Genomic DNA, 22,609 nt, shown 5'->3' with positions numbered 1-22,609 from the left:
CCCAGGATTTTAAAAATATGAATAATGTGCCACGGCTCAAAAAAGGTTGGGAAACACTGGCCTAAATGATGATATCTATCAAAACTATGTTGCAAGAGGGCCCCCTAAAGAACTGAGGTGTTGGTATAAGTTAGCAGCCAACGAAAAGGGGAGGCAAAACCAGGAGAAAAACTCCACTCCACAAGGAGAGCGTAGTTTCAAGAGAACGAGGAAACTTGCTAAGCCAAGCCAAAGATGCCTGACTTTTTCAGATGAGGGAAGGAGAGGCACCAGGCAGCTAAGTGCTTCACAAAACCTGTGCCAAGGGGGACCCCTGTTGGTGAAAGGAAAATCGACAAGCACATCACAAAAACTCTGGAGGCGGTACACCAAAGGCCAGAGGCCAGAGATTGCTCCCCTGAATGGGAAGGAGCTGGGACCTCTGGTTTTCCTGAGCATTGAGAACAGATGACGTTGCTTCAGTAAGTCCTCCCAGTGGGTCCTTTTTTATCTTCCCATCCTACTGTGGGACCCGTCATCTGGTGCCCAGGGGAAAATGCTGGCCTTTCTAGACTCCGGTTGCATCTGAAATCTAGTTAGCCCAGAGATGGTGGTGAAAATAGGCCTAAAGCTCCTGCCCATGGAAGATCCCATTGCTTTTTGCCAGCTAGATGGGTCAGTGTAAAACCAGCCAAATATGAGACTGAGCCCATAGTAACGGGGATCAGGGCCCACCAAGAGATTTCATCATGGGCCCAGAGATGATAACCCTTTGATCCTGGGATTGCCATGGTTGAGGAGGTGAAGCCCAGATATTGATCGGCATACCAGGGTAGTGAGAATTCCACATGATAAAGGGGGGCATGACCTACCCCGAAGGAGCCCACAGAGAAAGTTACTGTCGGGGAGGAGAGAAAAAAATAGCAGACTCTGCTTTGCTTTCACTGCATTCACTTCTGATATAGTAAAAGTGCTCTTTGAAGTTCAAAATGGGCTCCGAGTTTTACTTTCTTAAATTCTGAATGAAGCAGATCCTGACAGGTTCATGCACACATACACACACACACAACCACACATGATGATGATGATGTCCATTCAGATATATATTGTATATTATTATTCAATTTTCTCTCAGATGTTGGATTTGTATCTGTTTGTATCAAAACAATCAGATTAATAGAAATGTATGGGAAGGGAATTCTCTTTGTTTGTTTTTTATTCACACCTAAATAACATGATCACAACACATATGTGAAAGTGTAAAGTTGAATACTGTAGATTTTACAATGTATCACAGTTATGGGAACACCTGTATTCAGGATTCCATAGCTTTCTTAACAGATTTCAGTGTAGTTTGAAATTAAACTATTTAATACAAGGGTAAAACCAGTATAAGAGATAGAAGTTTGTATGTATGAGGGCAATTTGCGCCACAGGAAATAAAGCTGTCGATTTTTAGAAAGATATTTTAGAAATTATCAAAGATTGAACCTATGCTGGGAAAACAAGGAAATTTAATTTCATATAAATAATTTTATAATATTTGCAATGAAATTGACCTATTTATACCATGCACAGTTTTGCCACTAATTAATGATACAAGTAGAGTCCTTTCAGACGTGATACATAATTTTTATAAATAAACAAAATCATTTGTGTAAATTGAAAAGGCAGGCTAAGGTCTAATTTGTACTATAATAATAGTAGAAGTATGTAGTAGTAATATAGTATATATATGATTGTATTCTAAACCTTCTAAACTGAAACTTTGTGTGCTATTTAACTTTAGCTATTTAAATATTTTAATCACTGTCTTATTGCTAATCATACCTAAGTTTTTAATGAGCCTTTCTAGAACTTGTCTTAAGAATACTAAAATATTTCGGAGGACTACTTTAAGTGGTGACTAAACCTTTCACTATAGAGGGAGTTTTGTAATATTTACGTTTTTGGAGATTATATACATACATACATACATACATACATACATACATACATACATACATACATACATATAATTGTACTGTTATATAGATCTGCATGTCTAAGCTAATCAGAAGACAGCTGTCAGAGAACCAAATAACATTTGAGAAATAAATCACATTCCACTCCTGTGCTGTCACACAAGGTTCGATTAACATCACCATTTTGGATTTGTTGCACGTCATTCCAACACTGAAATTCTCTTCAGTTCCCCATCCAGGTTAAGGTTCGTTTCATATCCCCACACCCACAAGTGCAATCATGTGGACCAATCCGGTGCAGGGATTCACTGGCTTCTTCATTAGTTCAATTGACCTTGGACTCTGTGTAGAGGAATGTGTGGTCGTATCAATCTCTCTCTCTCTCTCTCTCATCCCTCCTGCTTCCCTATCGTTGCTAACTGTGTCAGGCCAAAACCTCTAACTTCAGTATAATGATTTTGGGTCTGACAGGCGGACTCCCTTCCACGAAGACCCATATCCTGGAATGATAGAATAAAGCATAGGGATTAGTACCACTTCCAAACCATCCTACCTCCATCCTCTTCCGGGGCCCTTTGGCTTCTTCGGGTAATTTTCATGGAACTTCTTGACTAACCTATGAACCTGGAAATCCCGACTCTTTACCCAGGTAGCCTCCAACAGAGGGCACCCCTTCCAATGAATCAGGTACTGTAAATTACCCCAGAAAATGCGGGAATCCAATGTTTTTTTCACTTCATAGTAGGCTTCCCTCTATATTACTACAGGGGAAGGGGGCGGCTGTGCATGTGGCCTAATGTTGGACCCGATCACTGGCTTAAGCAGGCTGCAGTGAAATACAGGGTGGATCCTCTCTAGGATTCTAGGCAATGCAAGCTGCGCCATGACTGAGTTGATTACTTTCACAATTGAGAAAGGACCCGGCAATTTAGGACCCAGCTTTTTGCTAGGCAGCTTTAATCGAATGTATTTGGTAGACAGAAAAACCTTATCTCCCACTCTAAAAGGGGGTTGGGGAGATCAGTGTTTATCTGCTTGTTTGTTTTAGGCTTGCGCTGCCTCTGCCAGCAACTTCTTGGTGTCCTCCCATCCTCTCTTGAGCTTCTCCATCCACTCTGCCAACGTGATGGACTAGAGAGGTTCTGTAGGTAATTCTGGCATGGGAACGAAATCTTGACCACTGGTAATCTGGAAAGTAGTTAGTCCTGTGCTGCTGTGTACAGAATTATTGTATGCTACTTTTGTGAAAGGCAGCAATTCAGCCCAATTGTTCTTCTGGTAACTCACATAACATCTAAGGTATTGTTCCACTCTTTGCTGCTCCATTTGTGGAAGAATGGAATGCAGAACTGAGTCCTTGGGTGGAACCAATGGTGCGGACGAATTCTCCAAAATCTGGCAGTGAATTGGACCTCCCGATCTGATATGATTCTACGGAGTACTCCATGCAATCTGTAAATGTGTTTTAGGAATAAGTTAGCCAAATGTCTGGCTGTGGGTAGCCCCAAACAAACGATGAAATGGGTTTGTTTGGAGAATAAATCGATGACAGTCCAAATAACAGTGTTGCCCTTGCTCTCAGGAAGTTCCACTATGTAATCCATCACTATTTCTTCCCAGGGCCTGGTAGGGCTGGCTTCTTGCTGCAGCAATCTGAAAGGTTTTCCTGGCCTATGCTTTCTGGTGGCACAGGTGGCACAACTTTTCACATAATCTTCTACTTCTGCTCTCATTCTGGTCTACCAGAACTGTCTCTGTGCCAGGTGCAATGTTTTCAGGAACCCAAAGTAGCCTCCTAGTCTGGAGTCATGACTCCGTTGGAGAATGCCTAATCACAGGATGGCAGGCACATACAGCTTGGTTCCCTTCCAAGCCATCCCTTCCCTCAGTATTAGGATTTCTTTATGGTCATTGAACCATGGGTCAGTGGGCAAAGCTGACTTCAACTTGTTCTCCCCATTCCCCCTTTCCTGGTGGAAACTGTCTCCTGGTCTGGTTGCGGGTGAGGACAAGTGCAGCTTTCTCCTTAATTTCAGGATGATCGGATGTAATTCTTCCTGTCTCTTGCTATTGTACTGTGGTTTTCGTGACAGAGCATCAGCAATGAGATTCTTCCCAGCTGGGATATGTTTCAGTATAAAATTGAAACATCTGAAGTATTGGGCCCATCGTACTTGCCTAGGAGAAAACCTCCAAGGGGTCTTCAAGTTTTTTATGGTCAGTCCACACTTTGAAAGGAATTGCTCCACCTTCTAGAAATTGCCTCCATATCCCCAGTGCTACACGTACAGTAAATGCTTCCTTCTCCCAAATAGCCCACCTCCTCTCGGTGGGGGTTAGCTTCTTGGAAAGATATGCACAAGGCAGCAACTGTTCCTTTACATTGTCTTGTAATAATACCGCAGCTAGTGCTACATCGCTGGAGTCTGACTGATCACAAACTTCCGCTCGGGGTCAGGATGTTGCAGGATTGGCTGAGACAGTCTGGGTTTAGTAGGGCCTGATCTGGCCTTTAGTAACTCAGTAAGGGGCAAGGCAACTTCAGCGAAAACTGGAATGAACTGCCAGTAGAAATTTGCAAATCCTCAGAAACTCTAATTGTTTGCGTGTGCGGGGAACTTGCCAATCAAGCACAGCTTTCCTCTTGGCTGGGACCATCTCTATGCCTTCGTTTAATAAGCGGTATCCCAAATAGTCTACTGACATCTGGTAAAATTCGCATTTGAAAAGTTTTACATAGAGCTTAGCAGCCAAAAGTTTCTTCAAGACTTGCCTCACCAATTTGACGTGGTCGGGGAGATTCTGGCCGTAGATAAGGATGTCATCTAAGTACACGAGAACCCCATTGTAGAGGTGGGTGTGTAGAACGTCATTTATGTACTGCATGAACATGGCAGGGGCTCCCTTCAGACCAAATGGCATCACTCAGAATTGGAAACTCCCTAATGGGCAGTTGAAAGTAGTTTTCCACTCATCCCCTTCTTTTATTCTGCAGTAGTAAGCCTCCCTTAAATCCAGTTTGGTAAAATATTTCTCCTTGGCTAGATGATTACATAGGTCCTTGATAAGGGGGAGGCAATGCATGTTCTGCACGCACACATAGTTCAAATTTCGGTAATCGACCACCAGACGAACTCCTCCGTCATTCTGCTGTCCTGGAATTGGCAAGCTGGATGAATCCCCTTCTCAGGTTGGTGTCTATGTATTTTCTCAGCTCTCCCAATTCCTTCAATGATATTGCGTACATTCTAGGTTTGGGGAGAGTTGCCCCTGGTTCAAATTCTATCGCACAGTCTGTGGGTCTGTGAGGGGGCAGTTCATTGCAATCTTCCTCATTGAAAACTTTTCCCAAGTCTCTGTATTCCAGGGACACCCTCTGGAGATCTGGAAGTGTTTGTTCCTTCATTGCAGATGCTGTTAAGGACCTGTCTGGCTCCTCCCGGAGAGGGGGTTTTCTCCTGTCAGTCTCTGGAAGAGAGTTAGAGCCCAGGGGGAGGGAAAGCTTGTGATATCCACCCTCTCAAAGAAAGGTGGGGGTCCATTTATTGAGCCAGGCCAGACCCAATATGACTGCTTCTGACATCTTGGGGGCGACTATGAATCTCAGGAATTTACGGTGTCGGCCTATCAACAGCTCCACTAACTCAGTCAGGAGCGTAGCGGGAACTCTGCCCACTAGAGAGCCATCCACTGTTGGAACCGGATGGGTTTCACTAAAGGCCTGGTCTGGATTTTTAACTTTTCCACTATGGCTTTGCTGATAAGGCATCTCGAGCACCCTGTATCTATCATACCCTGTATTTCTTCCTCCTCCCCAATGGTCATTACTTTAATCCTTGCTTTAATGAGGAACAGAGGGATGGGCTCACTCACCATTGGGTCATCTTCTCCACCAGGCTCCTCATTCCAATCGGGGCTGGTTCCTGAAGGAATAGGTTCTTCACCCTCAGTAAAATCCTCAGGAGGGCACAGCTCTGCTGTTTGAAAGGCCCAGCGACCCTGCAGAGGGGCTCCTTCAGATCCTCTTTCCGCTACTGGGCTTGGCTCAGGTTTTGTGGGAGAGAGGTGCGTCCAGCAGTCAGTCTCCTTACGGCCAGTCTGGTCACATCAATAGCAATTTATTCCCCTCATGGTGCCTGAGCAAGAGGGGCCCAGCTGGCAAGGGAAAAGGCGGCATCTTAAAGAATCATTTGGTGCATGGAGGTGGAGAGGTTCCTTCTCAGCAGGAATTACATCACCTAAAGTGACCGGCATGGCATACCAGTCTTGAATGGCCCAGCTGACTCCCCCATACAATTCACAAGCCTCTCTCAATTCTGGGCCAAGGGTATTTTTGAAAATATGGACCAAAGGTTTTTCTGGCCATTCTCTCAGATTGCAGGGAACTTTTCTGAATTTTCCCACAAATTTCTTCACAGGCCGCCCTGATTGCCTCATTTGACCAATCCGGATCTCTGCCTCTGTCTGTCTTGACACATCATCCAACTCAAGAGCCCCCTCATTATGCAATTTAAAGAGCAGTCTGGGTTCCTCCCATTCCTCCATCCCTTTGGAGAGGCTATAATCCCACTGCCGATTAATTTGGAGCAAATGATCACCTCTCCCTCCACTCCCAGCTTGGAAAAGTGGCAGGCCAGCTGCAATCAGAGAAGTAGGAGGAATGGGGGCCAGCGGGGGCTGAAATTTCTCCACAGGGAAATTCTTTTGATGCAACAGAGGACTTTGTCTATGTCCCAATTTGCTTAGAGGGTGAAATGCTTGTGCGAAAGGGAGAACTACATTATTCATTTTTGCCGTGTAGAGAGGTAACTTCAGGGGCCCATGGGGAGAGGGATTTTCAGGAATTCAATGGCATCTCACCCATCCCAACTCCAGAAAATAAATTACCTCTGGCTTTTTCATCTCAGCCCCATGTTCCTGTCTCCCATGCTGGAAATTTCCCTCCATACCTTCGTATTATTGAATTCTGGCTGGATCTTTCAGAAGAGGGAGGTTGAAAATTCCAAGTCCTTCGACCTCCAGATTCTTGGCTAACTCTCTCCCTCCTCCTCCTCTTCTTCCTCCTCCTCCTCCCACCCAAATTCCAAGCTTTTATTTCTTTCCTAATGGGTTTGCACGCATTATTTGCTTTTACATTGATTCTTATGGGAAAAATTGCTGCAACTTAGAAAGTTTTCTACTTAAGAACCTGGTCACAGAACGAATTAAGTTCTTAAGTAGAGGTGCCACTGTACCTCATTTCACTTCCCTGGCTAAGCAATTTTAAAGGCCTATGAACAGTAAAAAGAAGGCTACCAGATCTTGAAGAAAGCAAAATGAAACGTTGTTCTGAGCCTTAATAACAGTCCTGAAATAAATTATACTAGAATTATAAAATAAAATACAAATATATTCTACCAGCCTCACTAGATCAGTTGACTAGCAGGTATGATATGGGAATGTGTTATAACTATTTGTGAAGAAACAACTAGTCACATATGCACATAAATGAAAATGATAAAAACTCAGATTTTGAGATTTCTAAAAGTACAGAAACTATGAAATGTAATACACTCTTGCTATTTTAAGACAACTTGATTTTGCCAGGCACAAAATTGAACAAAAATCTTCCTTGTTCTCAACTTCAAACCGAAATAATTATTACTTTAATCAAGTGACTTCTGCAATAATTTAGATATGCAACAAGAACAAAAAAATCATAATGCAAATGCATAATGTGAACTGTATTCCATGAAATACCTAATTGTACAAATACCAGAAAGTTGTAAAACAATATACGCATCTCACTGGGGCAACCTGACCCCCCCATTCAATTCAAAGAAACCTGAATTGGTATTTACCTGGGATTGCACTGCAGTTCCATTGAATTAAACAAGTATTTCAAAGTGACCAGATTATAACCTTGGCAAAGCGAGACACCATTGCAGGGGAGATGGGGGGGTGGACTCTGGTGTGAGTCCAAACTCATGAAGGCTTCAACCGGGGCTCTGCTTTAAAGCCTCTTTACCACAAATGTTAAAACAAAGAAACCAAGGCTCCTCGGGGAAAACATTTCAATCCCAATCCCTTTGCATCTCTGTTGCAATGCTGGGCAGGCATTTCAGCTCCCTTGTAAAGCGCTTGGCAGGTGGGAGACTACAAACGGAAACCTCACAATTTCTGATGGCAATGTGTTGGTCAGGCAGGTGTTTCACCAGGAAGGGAGAGGGAGGAACAGTGCAAGGATCAGCAGGCTGCTTGGTGGGGTAGAGAAGTGCTGAGGGGCTCCTCAGAATGCAAACAAACCATGCCCCTTTTTAGACCCAGCTGATGGTTCCTTCCTCACCCCCGCGCTTCTCTCCTGCCCCGGCTTTCGTTTTGCTCCGCGGTTTCCTCACAGTTTCATCCAGGCCGCCTTTTGCCTTTCACTTCTTGATGCCTCCTTTTAAAAGGTGGCCTGGATGAAATTGTGAGGAAACCGTGGGGTGAAGCAAAAGCGGGGGTGGGAGAGAAGTGCGGAAGTGGGGAAGGCACTATTGGCTGGGTCTAAAAAGGGGCATGGTTTATTTGCATTCCGAGGAGCCCCTCAGTGCTTCTCTCCCCCTCCACCAAGCGGCCTGCAGGTCCTCGTGCCTCGTTACTGCAAGCTATTTACAAACCAGTGTTAAGGATCACTGAGCAAGGAGGCAATTCTAGGGAAAAACATGTTAATGGGACCATTATCCCGTGACTTCCCGCGACTTTAAGACTTTTGTTTCACTGCAGGCTCACAATCAGGCAGCAACAGGAGTTAATTCTTTCCTACCATTTTCAACTTGTCCCCTCCAAAGCTTCGCTTCCCGCTTGCTTGGAAGTCTCCGCTGATTGGCTGTTGCAGAGAAACTGGAACGAGAGGGCTTGCGCAACCTCTTCTCCCCCCCCCCCTTTGTTACCTAATCTAACAGTCTATAAATTACTCCTCCTTTTCATTGTGTTCGCTTAAACCAGGGGTTGGCAAATTTAAATGGCCACACATGCGCAGTGCCAGAAACTCGCTTTTGCAAAAGAGCCGCACTCTAGGAGTTAAAGAGTCACATGAGGCTTGCGAGCCTTGGTTTCCCAATCCCTGTGCTAGGCCATTAGCATACACTGTTCCTTAAAAAATAAACAAAAACAAACAACAACAACAACAAAACATTTGACCTAAAGCAGCTCTTTCCTTTGCCTTCTGCAAGCAAACATATGTTCTACCTGTAATAGAAACATCATTTTTTCTAATTATTAAAGCATGCAAAATTATTAACTTTTACAGTCCCAGACTATCCATCTGTGTCCTGTTTTAATGTAAAATGCAATACTATTTCAAGAATAATTTCAACTAACCCAAAACTATAAAGTGTTGACTAATGCTATTTTTATTTATTTTTTCCTAATGCATTTATCCATTAATGTATGTCAGAACAGAGATCACTGTATTTCAGGTTCATCGTTATAGACAGATGATTGCATTTCCCAACTTCCAAAATCATCATCTAACAAGTAGAGAGAACTGCTCCAATACTTTCAGGAGCTATGGAAAAAAACTATCCACAGATTCCCAGACTGGGTGACAGTATATAATTGAGTAGGAAAAACAGTGTGACTGTCCAGTGTAAGCACAGGTTATTTTGTCAGTTGAATCCCCCCCTCACCGGCCAATCAGGTATATCTGTTGCCAATATCTGATTTCCCTCCCACCAATGATGGTTCAAAAAGAAGGCCAAAAGAAGACATTTCTCTCTTCCACTGATAGAGAAATACAAATGTATCTTGCTTCAGGTTCTGACAATAAATCTGAAGAAAATTAAAATTCAGGTCACATAAATTCTTAGATTTGATATATATAGTTGAATTTCCCTCTCACCTTTCACTTGTTTAGAACACAGCTCCTTGGCTTTGTCTTTCATTATTTTTGGAATCAAAATATCCTTTTCTACATGTCTGAGCTTTGGTTCCCCTGAAAGAAAAAATATACATAATATTTCCAACCTTAGACAAAAATCACAGCTGAATTCAAAGAATTAGATGCATTATGTGAAGTCCAAAATTCTGAACAAGAAATAAACATAATTTCTATTACAAAGTTTTAAGCCATTTTTAATTTCTTATGACTTTTATTTAGCAATTCAGAAGTTTCACTGAGATTTTACTACTCACTATATTTGTTAATAATACATCCACGAAGGCCACTGGCTAGTATAATCCCCTTTTATCTTTACACAATTCCTGTTTTCACTATATCTGAGCAGCAAGCAATATCTGATTTTAACAGTCAAATTCTACTATAATACACTAATCCCTGTATCATTTACACTCATGATTATTCACAAATAATAGCGTCCTCAGAACTATGTCAATAAATATTATACTAAAAATATGATATAAAAATAACTATTTTAATATATTTAAATACAATGCAAGGCATTACTCAGGTCCTTTCCATTATTTTAACTAATCTGATGCAGGCAGAAGCATGCATTATAATATCTGAAGCTATTACTCAAGGGAAGGCAGAAAAACATTAAGTGAGGACAGCAACTTAGTTTCCTAGTATGATTTGATTGCTTATTTAGTGTCCCATGAACATCACTAAGTGGTGTATTTTATTATTCTTGATTAATGCATTTTTTAATGTACACTGAGAACATAAGTACCAAAGACAAATTACTTGTATGTCCAATCATATTTGGTCAATAAAGAATTCAATTCAATTCCTATTCCTATTCTCAACAACCACAACTCTCTTTTAGTTTCTAAACCTATTGTGCAGGAGACCAGAAAAAACTTCTTTTGATGACCATTAATTATGTCTGGCTGCTTCAAAATCTAGGAATTGAAGTTCCTTACTATATAGAAGACATTGCTTGATGAAAGCAGCCTTAAAGGCTCTCTCATATAAAATCAAAATGTCAACATTCATTCAGCATTGAATTGAAGAAAACAGATTATTCCTGATTAAGAGTAACTTTCCAGAGAGAAATCTATCATATTACCTGAAGTAACTGAAAACCACCACAACAGGAAGACTATAAAGCTATCTCCAACATGTAAACATTTGCTCTAATTTAATACTAAGTACTCCCTCTTTTAAATAAACAGAATAAAAATGGCAGATTATGATTCTCTAGGAGAAATGAGAAACATAGAAACATAGAATAGGCGTTGATTGCTTACCTGAACGCCTCTTCTCGTACGGTGAGTGGGTACAGCAGTCACATGGGTTGCTCCTGTCCAATCCGTTGGAACTGAGCCTAGTATTAAAAAAGACTGCTGGATCCGCCCCTTCCCCAGAATTCGCGAATCCATAGACTAGGCTCAGTAGTGAAGCTCTTTAATGTTCAACTCTCATGTGTTATAAGAAAATAGAATAGAAGGTAAAGAAGACCACACAAAGGGAGGGAAGTGACTGCTGTACCCACTCACCGTACGAGAAGAGGCGTTCAGGTAAGCAATCAACGCCTATTCTCCGTACTGAAGGAGTGGGTCCAGCAGTCACATGGGACATACCCAAGAGATAGGTCCCTAGGGTGGGAGTACATTGCTATCGTGAGAGATAACGGATTGGAGTACTCTTCTGCCGAAGGCAGCGTCCGCTGATGCGTACGAATCGTTGATGAAGGAATTTGGCGAGGCCCAAGTGGCTGCTTTGCAGACTTCTACCAACGGAGCCTGAGTCGCCCAAGCGGCAGATGTGGCAGCACTTCTGGTGGAATGCGCTGTAATATTCCTTGGAATGGAAAGGGAAGCTGTCTCGTAGGCCTTAGAGATGGTCCCTCTGATCCAACGACCTATTACTGTAGAAGACACTCTGGATCCCAAGGATCTGGGATGGTAGGCTATGAAGAGTGCTTCAGACCTCCGGATGGATCTTGTGCGTTGGATATAAACCTTTAGCGCTCTAGTGAGATCCAGAGTGTGCCATCTAGTTGCCAGGGGATGCTCTCGTTGGAGGCAGAAGGAAGGTAATATGATATCCTGAGATCTGTGGGACATGGAACTGACCTTTGGTAGAAAGGTAGGGTCCAGTCGCAGAACCACCTTGTCCTGGTGAAACTGACAAAGGTCCTGTCTGATAGAAAGGGCTGCCAACTCAGATATGCGTCGGGCGGATGTAATCGCCACCAGGAATGCTACCTTGCAGGATAGGTACCTGAGGGACGCAGAGTTCAGGGGTTCGTAAGGTGCCTGAGTAAGAGAGTGGAGAACCCGTGGCAAGTCCCAGGTGAGATATCTGTGGATCTTAGAAGGCCTGAGGTTGGCCACTCCTCTTAGAAATTCTTGGATTTCTGGAAGGGAGCGGAGGGGCTGCCTGCGAGGCCCCGCCAAGACGGAAGAGATGGCGGCCAGGTGTCGGCGGATGGTGCTGGTAGAGAGGCCTTGGTGGGAGCCTTTCATGAGGAAGGTGATTATCCTGTGGATGGGAAGACACAGGGGAGATAAGCCCTCCTGCAAGCACCACTGATGGAATTTGGACCAAGTATGGTCGTAGATCCGGTTGGTAGACCCTCTTCTAGACTTCAGGATGATTTCCACTGTGTCCGGGTCATACCCTCGCAGGTCTAAGTCCCTCCGGATAATAACCAGGCGGTGAGGTGGAACCACTCTGGGTCTGGATGGAAGGAGGCCCCCTGTCGCAACATATCCTCCGAAACGGGGAGTCGCCAGGGGTCCTGGACGGACATTGTTGGAGGTCCGCGAACCAGGGCCTGCGAGGCCAGTGAGGGGCAATCAGAATTACTCGGGCCTTCTCCAGGAGGATTTTGTTGATCACGTCTGGCAGAATTGGAATTGGAGGGAAGGCATACAATAGACCTGGAGGCCAAGGACTCCTGAGAGCAGTGATTGCCTCTGCTCCCGGAGACGGGAACCTGGAGATGAAGTGAGGGAGCTGGGCATTGGCTTTGGTCGCCAATAGATCCAATACTGGATGGCCGAACCTGAGGCAGATTTGGTGGAACAGTGACTGATGGAGATTCCACTCGCCTGGATCTATGGTCGCTCGCGAGAGCCAGTCCGCTTGGACGTTGAGGCTCCCCGAGATGTGGTCGGCTAGAAGCGACTGGAGATTCTTCTCTGCCCAAAGGCCTAACTTCAGGGCCTCCCTCCTGAGGGCCGAGGCTCTTGTGCCTCCCTGTCTGCAAATATGGCTTTTGGTGGCTATATTGTCGGTGAAAATCAGCACATGCTGGTTGGAGATGTGAGATTGGAATTGTTTTAGAGCTAGAGACACGGCTCTTAATTCTAGGAATTGATGGGCCTGGAAGCCTCCTCCAGTGACCATGTGCCCTGAGCTAAAAGACCCTGGGCGTGGGCTCCCCAGCCCGAGAGGCTGGCATCTGTGGAGACTACAACTGGTCGGGGCACTGGAAGGGAGATCCCTTGTCTAGGGCTGGAGAAGTCCACCACTTGAGGGATCTGCGAACCGTCGGTGGAATGGCGACGATTCGAGTTGCTGTGGCCCGATCTCTGGAAGGTAATAGAAGCCACTGTAGTTCCCTGGCGTGAAGACAGGCCCAGGGGACAATACCAATAGATGACACCATTTTACCCAAAAGGGAAGATAGGGTGGCAATGGAGGTAGATTGCTGGGGCAGGATGCGAGCAATGAGATCCAAAAAGCTGCGTTTTCTCTCAGTGGAGAGGAAAACCTGGGATAACTCAGAATTAATGATAGTTCCCAGATGCAGAATGGAAGTGGATGGATCAAGGTGGCTCCTTTTAAGATTTATGGAGAAACCATGATTCTGTAGAACCGACATGGTAAAAGAGAGGTCTGCCGCCACCCAGTTCTGGAATTTCCATGAATTAAAATGTCATCTAAATAACATAAAATATGAATGGGAGAAGCCCGGATATGAGCCGCCAAGGATCCCAAGAGTTTAGTGAGGACTCTGGGAGCTGAGTAGAGCCCAAATGGCATGGCCCTATACTGAAAATGCCTGCCTTGAAAGGCAAAGCGCAGAAAATTCCTATGGACCTTGACAATGGGGATATGGAGGAAGGCCTCCGTGAGATCCAGAGACACCATAAAGTCTCCCCGATGTAGAGCTGCTAAAAATGGAAGATAAGGAATGCATTTTGAAAATCCTATATTTTATGAACCGGTTCAATTTTTTTAGATCTAAGATGGCTCTCCAGCCTCCAGAGGTCTTAGGGACCATGAAGAGGATGGGAGAAGGCCTAAACCTCTCTGGAGAGAGGGGACCGGTTGAATAGCTCTAATAGTCAACAAATGAGAAAAAGCCTCCTCCATTCGGATACGAGATGGAGGGGAACTGGGAGAAGGACAAGAAATAAAACGGTTAGGGGGAGGTGAAATGAACTCTAACCTTGGGCCCCTTTCCACAGTGTCAATGACCCAGGGGTCCTTACAAGAACGGTGCCAGGCGGAAGAGAACCAGGCTAGGCGACCGCCTATGGGAAAGGAGGAAAACTTACCATCTGGCTCTTTTGGAAGCCCTGGTAGAAGAGGATCCTCTCTGATAACGGGAACCGCTGCCCCTGGTGGTTCTAGATTGGGATCGAAACCGAGGGGAATACTGACCTGGACTCCTTTGAAATGCGAAGCCCTGATCCTGTTGACGCCCTGTGCGCCGAAAGGGCTACGGTTTAGGGGCCTTCTTGGTGGTAGGTCCCAAGACCTTTTTCTTGTCTGTGGTCTCTGTAAGGAGAGGGTCCAGAAGGTCTCCGAAGAGGAGGTCACGTTTCAGCGGACCCATGGCTAACTGCCACTTCTGTCTTACTCCCGCCTGCCAAGGGCGGAGCCATAGAAGTCTTCTGGCCGTTGTGGAGGCTGCTACTGACCTGGCTGCAAATCTGGAAGATTGGAGGGTAGCATCTGCTACATATTGGGCAGCTGCGAAGATTTTGTTGAAATCCTGTTGGCCCCGTAAGTCATCTGGAGGCAGGTGTGGTTGGAGCTGACGAAGCCACAAGAGCATAGCTCTGGAAAAGAAGGATGCCGCTGCAGCACTCTTAAAGGCCCATGAGTCTGCAAGAAGACTCCTTTTGAGCATTGCTCAAGTCGTTTGTCCTCTGGCCGGAGGACCTCCTCTGCTTCGCCAGGCATGGCGGCAGTCGAGTGGAGAGTCTTCACTGGTTCATCTGGCTTGGGACATGTTAGGAGTTCCTCATAGACGGAGGAGAGCTTGTAGAGCTTCTTGTCCTTGGGAGTGGGAGTAAAGCCAGCAGTTGGGTGGTCCCACTGTTTAAGCAAGGCATCCTTAAACAACTTGGGCATAGGAATTACCTCATTGTCTTCCTGTTCTTTCATGAAAAAAGGAAGATTTTCCTCCGGAGGATCTGAGGAAGAAGTAGCCTGTTTTTCTTGCCCGGCTAGCCCCGTGGATACTCTAGCTTTAAGCAGGAGAGATTTGAAAAGCTGCGAAGGAAAGATAGCAGCTGGGGCTGGAATCTTAATCTGAGATTCCTCATCTTCCGACAGACGCTGAAATGGGTCATCATCCTCTTCTGCATCCACGTCCTCATCCTCTTCCTGAGAGGAGTCAGAGACCTCCATGGCTGGGGCTCTGTAGGAAGGAGAAGAACTCACGGGACGGGAGGAGCGTGGAGAGGGATGAGACAGAGAAGGCACATTGAAAGATGAGAGTTTAGCGTCAATGGTGTTAGTCAGAATAGTCAAGATAGACTGAAACTCCGGTGGCAAGGAAGAAATATCAGCCGGAAAAGCCGGAGGATCCCTGAGGGCCTGAGCAGGTTCTGGCTGGGAGGAATCCTCGGTAATATCTGGCTCCTCTGGACCTAAACCCCATAGGTTAGGTTGGGGTGGATTTAGGTTTGGCTCATCCAGGGATAGCACAGGAACCCCAGAAAGAGGCAGGTTAGAGGCCTCCGGGGGGGTTGGATTGATATGCACTTGGGCCTGCACCTTAAAAGTTTTTTTGTAGGGCTGGGTCCCTTCTCTTCTCAGCCCTGGTGGGCTTGGCTAAGGAATGGGTGCCTGAGGAAGAGGAGGAAGAGGCCTGGGGAACTTCAGTAGAATTACCAGTAGGCCTAACCTCTTTGGGACCTTTGGTAGTGCCTCTCTTGGGAAAAGAAGCCATAGTCTGACAATTTAACAGAAGACAAGGCTGAGCCAATAACTGAATAATAAGGAGAAGAATTTCAAGGACTTCCCAAGAGGAATGGATCCTGCTTCGAGGCCTCGAAGCTGCTGAAACTTGAGGACAATCTGGGCAAACCCAGAGTTCGTGCCCCCAAACCCAGCGGGGCCAGCCTCCCTAAACTTTATAATTAAGTAAACCAAGGCACTCTGGTTGGAGGCTTAGCCGGTGGAGAATTTAGCCTGGGACCCCCAAGGCCCGCTCCGGGATCCACGCGGTGGACTGAGGCCTACACGGCTGGCAGGGGCCCAACACGAGAGGCCTAGATTTAAAAAGGGCGCGAAGGCCTTCGCGCCGAAAAAAAAATCGCTCCGTAAAATTTCTTAAAGGGGAAGCGATCGACTAAATCCAGGAGACTAGAAGGCGTCTCACTCCGCAGGAGGTATTTCTTAAGCCCTTAATATTTTTGTATACAATAAATAATCAATAATTCAATAGGTAAATACTTGCACCAGGACCTCCAGGCCAAGGGATTAGAAGAATCCACAAGCGGCCGCAGGAATCGTAACCGGCAAAACCGCCGGGGGAAAACGAAACCGCAACTTCTCCCAAGGAAAAAAGCCTAGCCGCTTTTTTTCTTTTTTTCTTTTAAACGGCTGGCGCAATTAGTGCAAGTAAATAATTAAAGACAATAAATCTTACTACTTTTTGAAGGAAAAGATCGAAGGGAAGGTGTTAGAATGTTGAACGAGCTATCACAATACAACCGCAGGATATGCGAACTGAGCGAATTCTGGGGAAGGGGCGGATCCAGCAGTCTTTTTTAATACTAGGCTCAGTTCCAACGGATTGGACAGGAGCAACCCATGTGACTGCTGGACCCACTCCTTCAGTACGGAGAAGTCTGACGGCAGAAAAAGACCTCATGGTCCCTCTACTCTGCCCTTATACTATTTTCTGTATTCTATCTTAGGATGGATATATGTTTATCCCAGGCATGTTTAAATTCAGTTACTGTGGATTTACCAACCATGTCTGCTGGAAGTTTGTTCCAAGGGTCTACTACTCTTTCAGTAAAATAATATTTTCTCATGTTGCTTTTGATCTTTCCCCCAACTAACTTCAGATTGTGTCCCCTTGTTCTTGTGTTCACTTTCCTATTAAAAACACTTCCCTCCTGGACCTTATTTAATCCTTTCAAATATTTAAATGTTTCAATCATGTCCCCCCCCCCTTTTCCTTCTGTCCTCCAGATTATACAGATTGAATTCATTAAGTCTTTCCTGATACATTTTATGCTTAAGACCTTCCACCATTCTTGTAGCCCGTGTTTGGACCCGTTCAATTTTGTTAATATCTTTTTGTAGGTGAGGTCTCCAGAACTGAACACAGTATTCCAAATGTGGTCTCACCAACACTCTATATAGCAGGATCATAATCTCCCTCTTCCTGCTTGTTATACCTCTAGCTATGCAGCCAAGCATCCTACTTGCTTTCCCTACCGCCTGATTGCACTGTTCACCCATTTTGAGACTGTCAGAAATCAATACCCCTAAATCCTTTTCTTCTGAAGTTTTTGCTAACACAGAACTGCCAATACAATAATCAGATCGAGGATTCCTTTTCCCCAAGTGCATTATTTTACATTTGGAAACATTAAACTGCAGTTTCCATTGCTTTGACCATTTAACTAGTAAAGCTAAATCATTTACCATATTACAGACGCCTCCAGGAATATCAACCCTATTGCACATTTTAGAGTCATCGGCAAATAGGCAAACCTTCCCTACCAAACCTTCCCCTATGTCACTCACAAACATATTAAAAAGAATAGGATCCAGAACAGACCCTTGTGGCACACCGCTTGTAACCTGTCTCTGCTCAGAATACTCGCCATTAACAATAACTCTCTGATGTCTATGCTTTAACCAACTGCAAATCCATTAAACTATCCAGGGATTAACTCCAATCTTCACTAATTTATCTATCAGCTCTTTATGTGGAACCGTATCAAAGGCTTTGCTGAAGTCCAGGTAGGCAATATCCACGGCACCACCTTGATCCAACACCTCTGTGACATAGTCAAAGAAATCAATGAGATTAGCCTACATGATTTGCCTTCAGTAAAGCCATGCTAACAATAAGTTATTGTTTTTTAGGTGCTGATTTATCCTCTTTTTGAGTAGAGTCTCCATCATTTTAACTACAACTGATGTCAAGCTAACTGGCCTGTAGTTACCAGCTTCTTCTCTACTGTGGATAGGCACAACACTCGCCATTCTCCAATCCTCAGGAACATCTCCTGATAACAGGGATTGGTTAAACAAATCAGTCAGGGGGGTAGCAATGACAGATCTGAGTTCTTTAAGAACTCTGGGGTGGATGTCATCAGGACCCATTGCCTTATTTATCTTTAATCGTTCAAGTTCTTCTAAGACATCGGCTTCTAAGATCACTGGAGCTGAATCCGTACAGCTGGAAGCAACGCTATATCCCTCTATAGTATTATTTTGTAAGGTGTCTTTTGAGAAAACTGAACAGAAGTAGCTATTGAAATGGTCAGCGATCTCCTTATTCCCATTAATGCATGTATTATTCCCGGTACTAAGCTTCGCGATGCCGCAGTTTTTCTTCTTCCTATCACTAATACAGTGGAACCTCGACATACGAGCAGCTCTACTTACGAGCTACTCGAGATAAGAGCTGGGAGGGGAGCGACATTTTTGTTCGCCTCCCGAGCTCACATTCGGGATACGAGCGCCAAGGAGCTGTCTCCTGAAGCCGAACGCTAACTTCCGCGTTCGGCTTCAGGAGACAGCTCCTTGGCGCTCGTATCCCGCGTGTTTTAAAAGGTTGCAGCCGGCCGGGGGGGCTCGGGGGGGTGCTGGCTTCCCCCCGAGCCCCCCAGGCCGGCTGCCACGTTTTAAAACACACGCGCCGCTTCGCAGCTGTCTCCTGAAGCCGAACACGGAAGTTAGCGTTCGGCTTCAGGAGACAGCTGCGAAGCGGCGCGCGTGTTTTAAAATGTCGCAGCCGGCCTGGGGGGCTCGGGGGGAAGCCCCCGAGCCCCCCAGGCTGGCTGCCACATTTTAAAACACCCGCGCCGCTTCGCAGCTGTCTCCTGAAGCCGAACGCGGAAGTTAGCATTCGGCTTCAGGAGACAGCTGCGAAGCGGCGCGCGTGTTTTAAAACGTCACAGCCGGCCTGGGGGGCTCGGGGGGAAGCCCCCGAACCCCCCAGGCCGGCTGCCACGTTTTAAAACACGCGCGCCGCTTCGCAGCTGTCTCCTGAAGCCGAACGCTAACTTCTGCGTTCGGCGGCAGCGGGTTTTTTTGTTGTTGCACAGATTAATTGACTTTACATTGTTTCCTATGGGAAACAATGTTTCGTCATATGAGCGTTCCGACTTACGAGCCTCCTTCCGGAACCAATTAGTCTCGTAAGTCGGGGTTCTACTGTATATCTGAAGGTTTTATCCCCCTTCTTTTTACAGATTTGGTAATTTCTTCCTCTTTTGAGGCTTTAGCAGCATATATTATCTGTTTCGCCTCCTTCTGTCTCATTTTATACACCTCTCTGTTGGCTATACTTCCAGACGCTTTATACCTCCTATAGGCAGCCTTTTTTTTATTGACTATAGCCCTTACATCATTGGTAAACCATAGCAGTTTCTTCTTCCTTTTACCTTTAGTTATTTGTTTTACATATAGTCCAGTGGCTTTTAACATGGCCTTTTTTAATACAGTCCACTGGGTGCTTGCTCCTGGCATTTTATCCCTTCCCTTTAATTCCTTATTTAAATATTCCCACATTGCATTAAAATCTGTTTTTCTGAAATCTAATACTTTGGATGCAGTATAGGATTGCTCACAATCAGTTTTTACATCAAACCACAAACATAGATGGTCACTGCAACCTAAATTTTCTCCCACTAAATCTAGAATATTCTCCCCTCTAGTTGGTATCTTAACCAGCTGTGCCAGAGCTGCTCCTGTAAAGGCCTCTACTATATTCTTACTTTTGCATGTAAGGGCACTGGGGATATTCCAGTCAACATCAGGCATGTTGAAATCACCCATAACCACAATATCTCCCTTCACTGCCATTTGGGTAATTTCATCCACCATCTTGTTGTCATATTCCTCAGATTGCCCTAGAGGCCTATAGATCACCCCAATTCTAATGACAGAACCTTCTTTATTTTGCATGCAAATCCAGAGAGTCTCCAGATCTTTACATGTATTTTGAATTAGTGTTGTTTTTAGACTTTCTTTAACATAAATGGCTACTCCACCTCCCCTTCTCTCTATTCTATCCTTCCTATACAGTGTATATCCTGGTATAGATATTTCCCATTCATTAGAATCCTTAAACCATGTCTCAGTTATGGCAACCAGATCCAAATTATCTCTAGATATTATGGCCATTAACTCACAGAGCTTGTTGCTCAAGCTTCGAGCATTCGTGCACATTACCCGAAGAACATTATTTTCATTATTAGTTTGCCCCTTATCATCATCAACTACATCTATTTTATTTACAGCTCCCTTTTCATAAGCTTCCAGAAACTGATTTAACCTCATTGGTCGGGGACAGAAATCATCCACATCAGTTACATCTCTGTCCCCTTTACCTAGTTTCAATGCCTGTCCAAAAAAGTTCTGAATTCCTCACCGAGCACCTGTGTACCTCTGTATGATGGATGCAAACCATCCCTCTTAAACAACTCCCTATTAGACCACCTACTGACATCATGACTTACATAGCCAAAACCTTCAGCTTTACACCACTGCCTTAACCACACGTTAAACTCTCTGATACAAGTTGTTTTATCCTCCTGGCCACAAACCAGTAACACCTCTGAGAAAGTCACTGGATCAGTTATTTTACCCAGCTCCACACTTAGACATTGAAAATCTTTTTTTACTACATTAACATTTTTCTGGGACAAATCATTTGTGCCAAGATGCACCACCACATCAACGTTATTACCTTTACTCACAGCCTTGACAATGTTTGTAATCCGCCTCCTGTCCCTGCTGGCAGTGGCCCCTGGGAGACACCTCATCACCTTCACCACATCCTTACTCTGTCCCAAATCAACATCTCTAACAGTCGAGTCACCCACAAGAAAATGTGTCCTCTTTTTATTTCTACTAACTGCACTTGATGGTTTGGTGACACTATGCACCTCACTTACAACAACTTCCCCTTTGAACATCCCCTCATTCTCCGCCTGAGGGGCCTTGCTAATATCTACAACATCCTTACTATTTTAAAAAATAGAAGATAAAGTATACAAAATATTATTTCTGTATCTTTATATATTTTTTTAAAAAATAATTGATTACATAGGAATAAGGGAGGAAGTAATAGATTTGGATCAGCACCTACAGAATTTCAAGCCAGTCTCGTTTTAAGCTACTTTATAAGAAATCTTTAACTTTGCTGTGCTGTTCGGGTCTGTGAGACCCGAAAGAAAAGTTTGAGACCCTGTAAAAATTTTTCCCTGCATATCTGAAACTTGAAATTTCATGATTATTCATCATTTCAGGGGTTCTCTCTATGAGAATTTTTTTTGGGGGGTGGGGGGTTTCTTTCTTGGTGAAAAAAAGAGTCACACTTATACTGTTCCCGGGTCACCCTGCCCCGGACCGAAAATTCTTCATTTGAAGTGCTTATGTTTGGTCAATTTGAAAACTTTTTCACTTGGAAAGTAGTCTGAACATTTCTGCACACAATGATATGAAAATTGAAATGATAAAATTAATGCTTATTGTGTTGATAAAATGCGCTCCCCCCGTTTTTGTGAATTGTTTTTCAATTTATGGATAGTTTTCCTTGCAAAATGGGTTCAATTTTACTAAAGTTGGTGTGGGATTGGTAGTTTGAACATTTCTGAACATAAGAAAAATATAAATGAAGTGAAAGAAATGATGGTGTTTTTTTTTTTTAAATCAGAAATAAGGTGTGTCCCCCGGCTGCTTTTCACTTTATATTTTTTTAGGATCCAAATCTGAAATATTTTTAATATCTTAGGCATTCATTTACTCAATTTAGTATTGCTGATCATCATAAAAATATTTTTGCGGTGGGGGCTAATTTTTTTGTGGGCAAAAAAAAATATCACGTCGAGTCGGTTTCTGGTTGTATACGACCCGGACCAGAAAGAATTTTTTTAGGTACTTGAATTTGGTCTTTTTGAAAACTTTTTCCACTGGGAAACTAGTTTGAACATTTATGAACATAATGATATGAAAATTGAACTGAAAAAAAATGAGGCTTATATTTTTATTTTGATCAAAAAGCCCCTCCCCCATTTTTTCTGAATTTCGTGTCAATTTATATATTTTTAGGCTACAAATCTCTAAGGAATTTCCCCCCAAAAGTTTTGATATACTAAATTGAACATTTCTGATCATAGGAAAAATGGAAATGAACTGAAAAAAATGATTCTTATTTGTTTATTTTGGCCACAAAAGGGCCACACACACCCCTCGGCCTTGCTGTGTGCTGTGTTTACTTTTTATATATATTTGACTAGAAATATTTGGAATATCCTTTTGAAAAGCAAGCATATGATAGCCAGACAACTACCTTTATGAA

At 44.1% G+C, this 22,609-nt stretch overlaps 1 protein-coding gene across 4 annotated transcripts in view; it reads right to left on the bottom strand.

Annotated features, from left to right (window-relative positions):
- Window positions 1–22,609, bottom strand: part of CMC1 (C-X9-C motif containing 1) — a 151,294-nt gene that overhangs the window by 86,439 nt on the left and 42,246 nt on the right. For all 4 annotated transcript variants that reach the window (XR_011556819.1, XR_011556818.1, XM_070727297.1 and 1 more), the window contains exon 2: window positions 9,805–9,897. Coding sequence is in view for 2 of the 4 variants with exons in the window: in XM_070727297.1 (XP_070583398.1) it covers window positions 9,805–9,897 (93 nt within the window). In the remaining 2 variants the exon portion in view is untranslated. The remainder of the gene's footprint in view (window positions 1–9,804; window positions 9,898–22,609) is intronic.

This window comes from Erythrolamprus reginae, chromosome Z, assembly GCF_031021105.1.
Source record: "Erythrolamprus reginae isolate rEryReg1 chromosome Z, rEryReg1.hap1, whole genome shotgun sequence".
In the NCBI taxonomy this organism is placed as follows: domain Eukaryota; kingdom Metazoa; phylum Chordata; class Lepidosauria; order Squamata; family Dipsadidae; genus Erythrolamprus; species Erythrolamprus reginae.
This window is presented reverse-complemented; position numbering and strand designations above follow the sequence as displayed.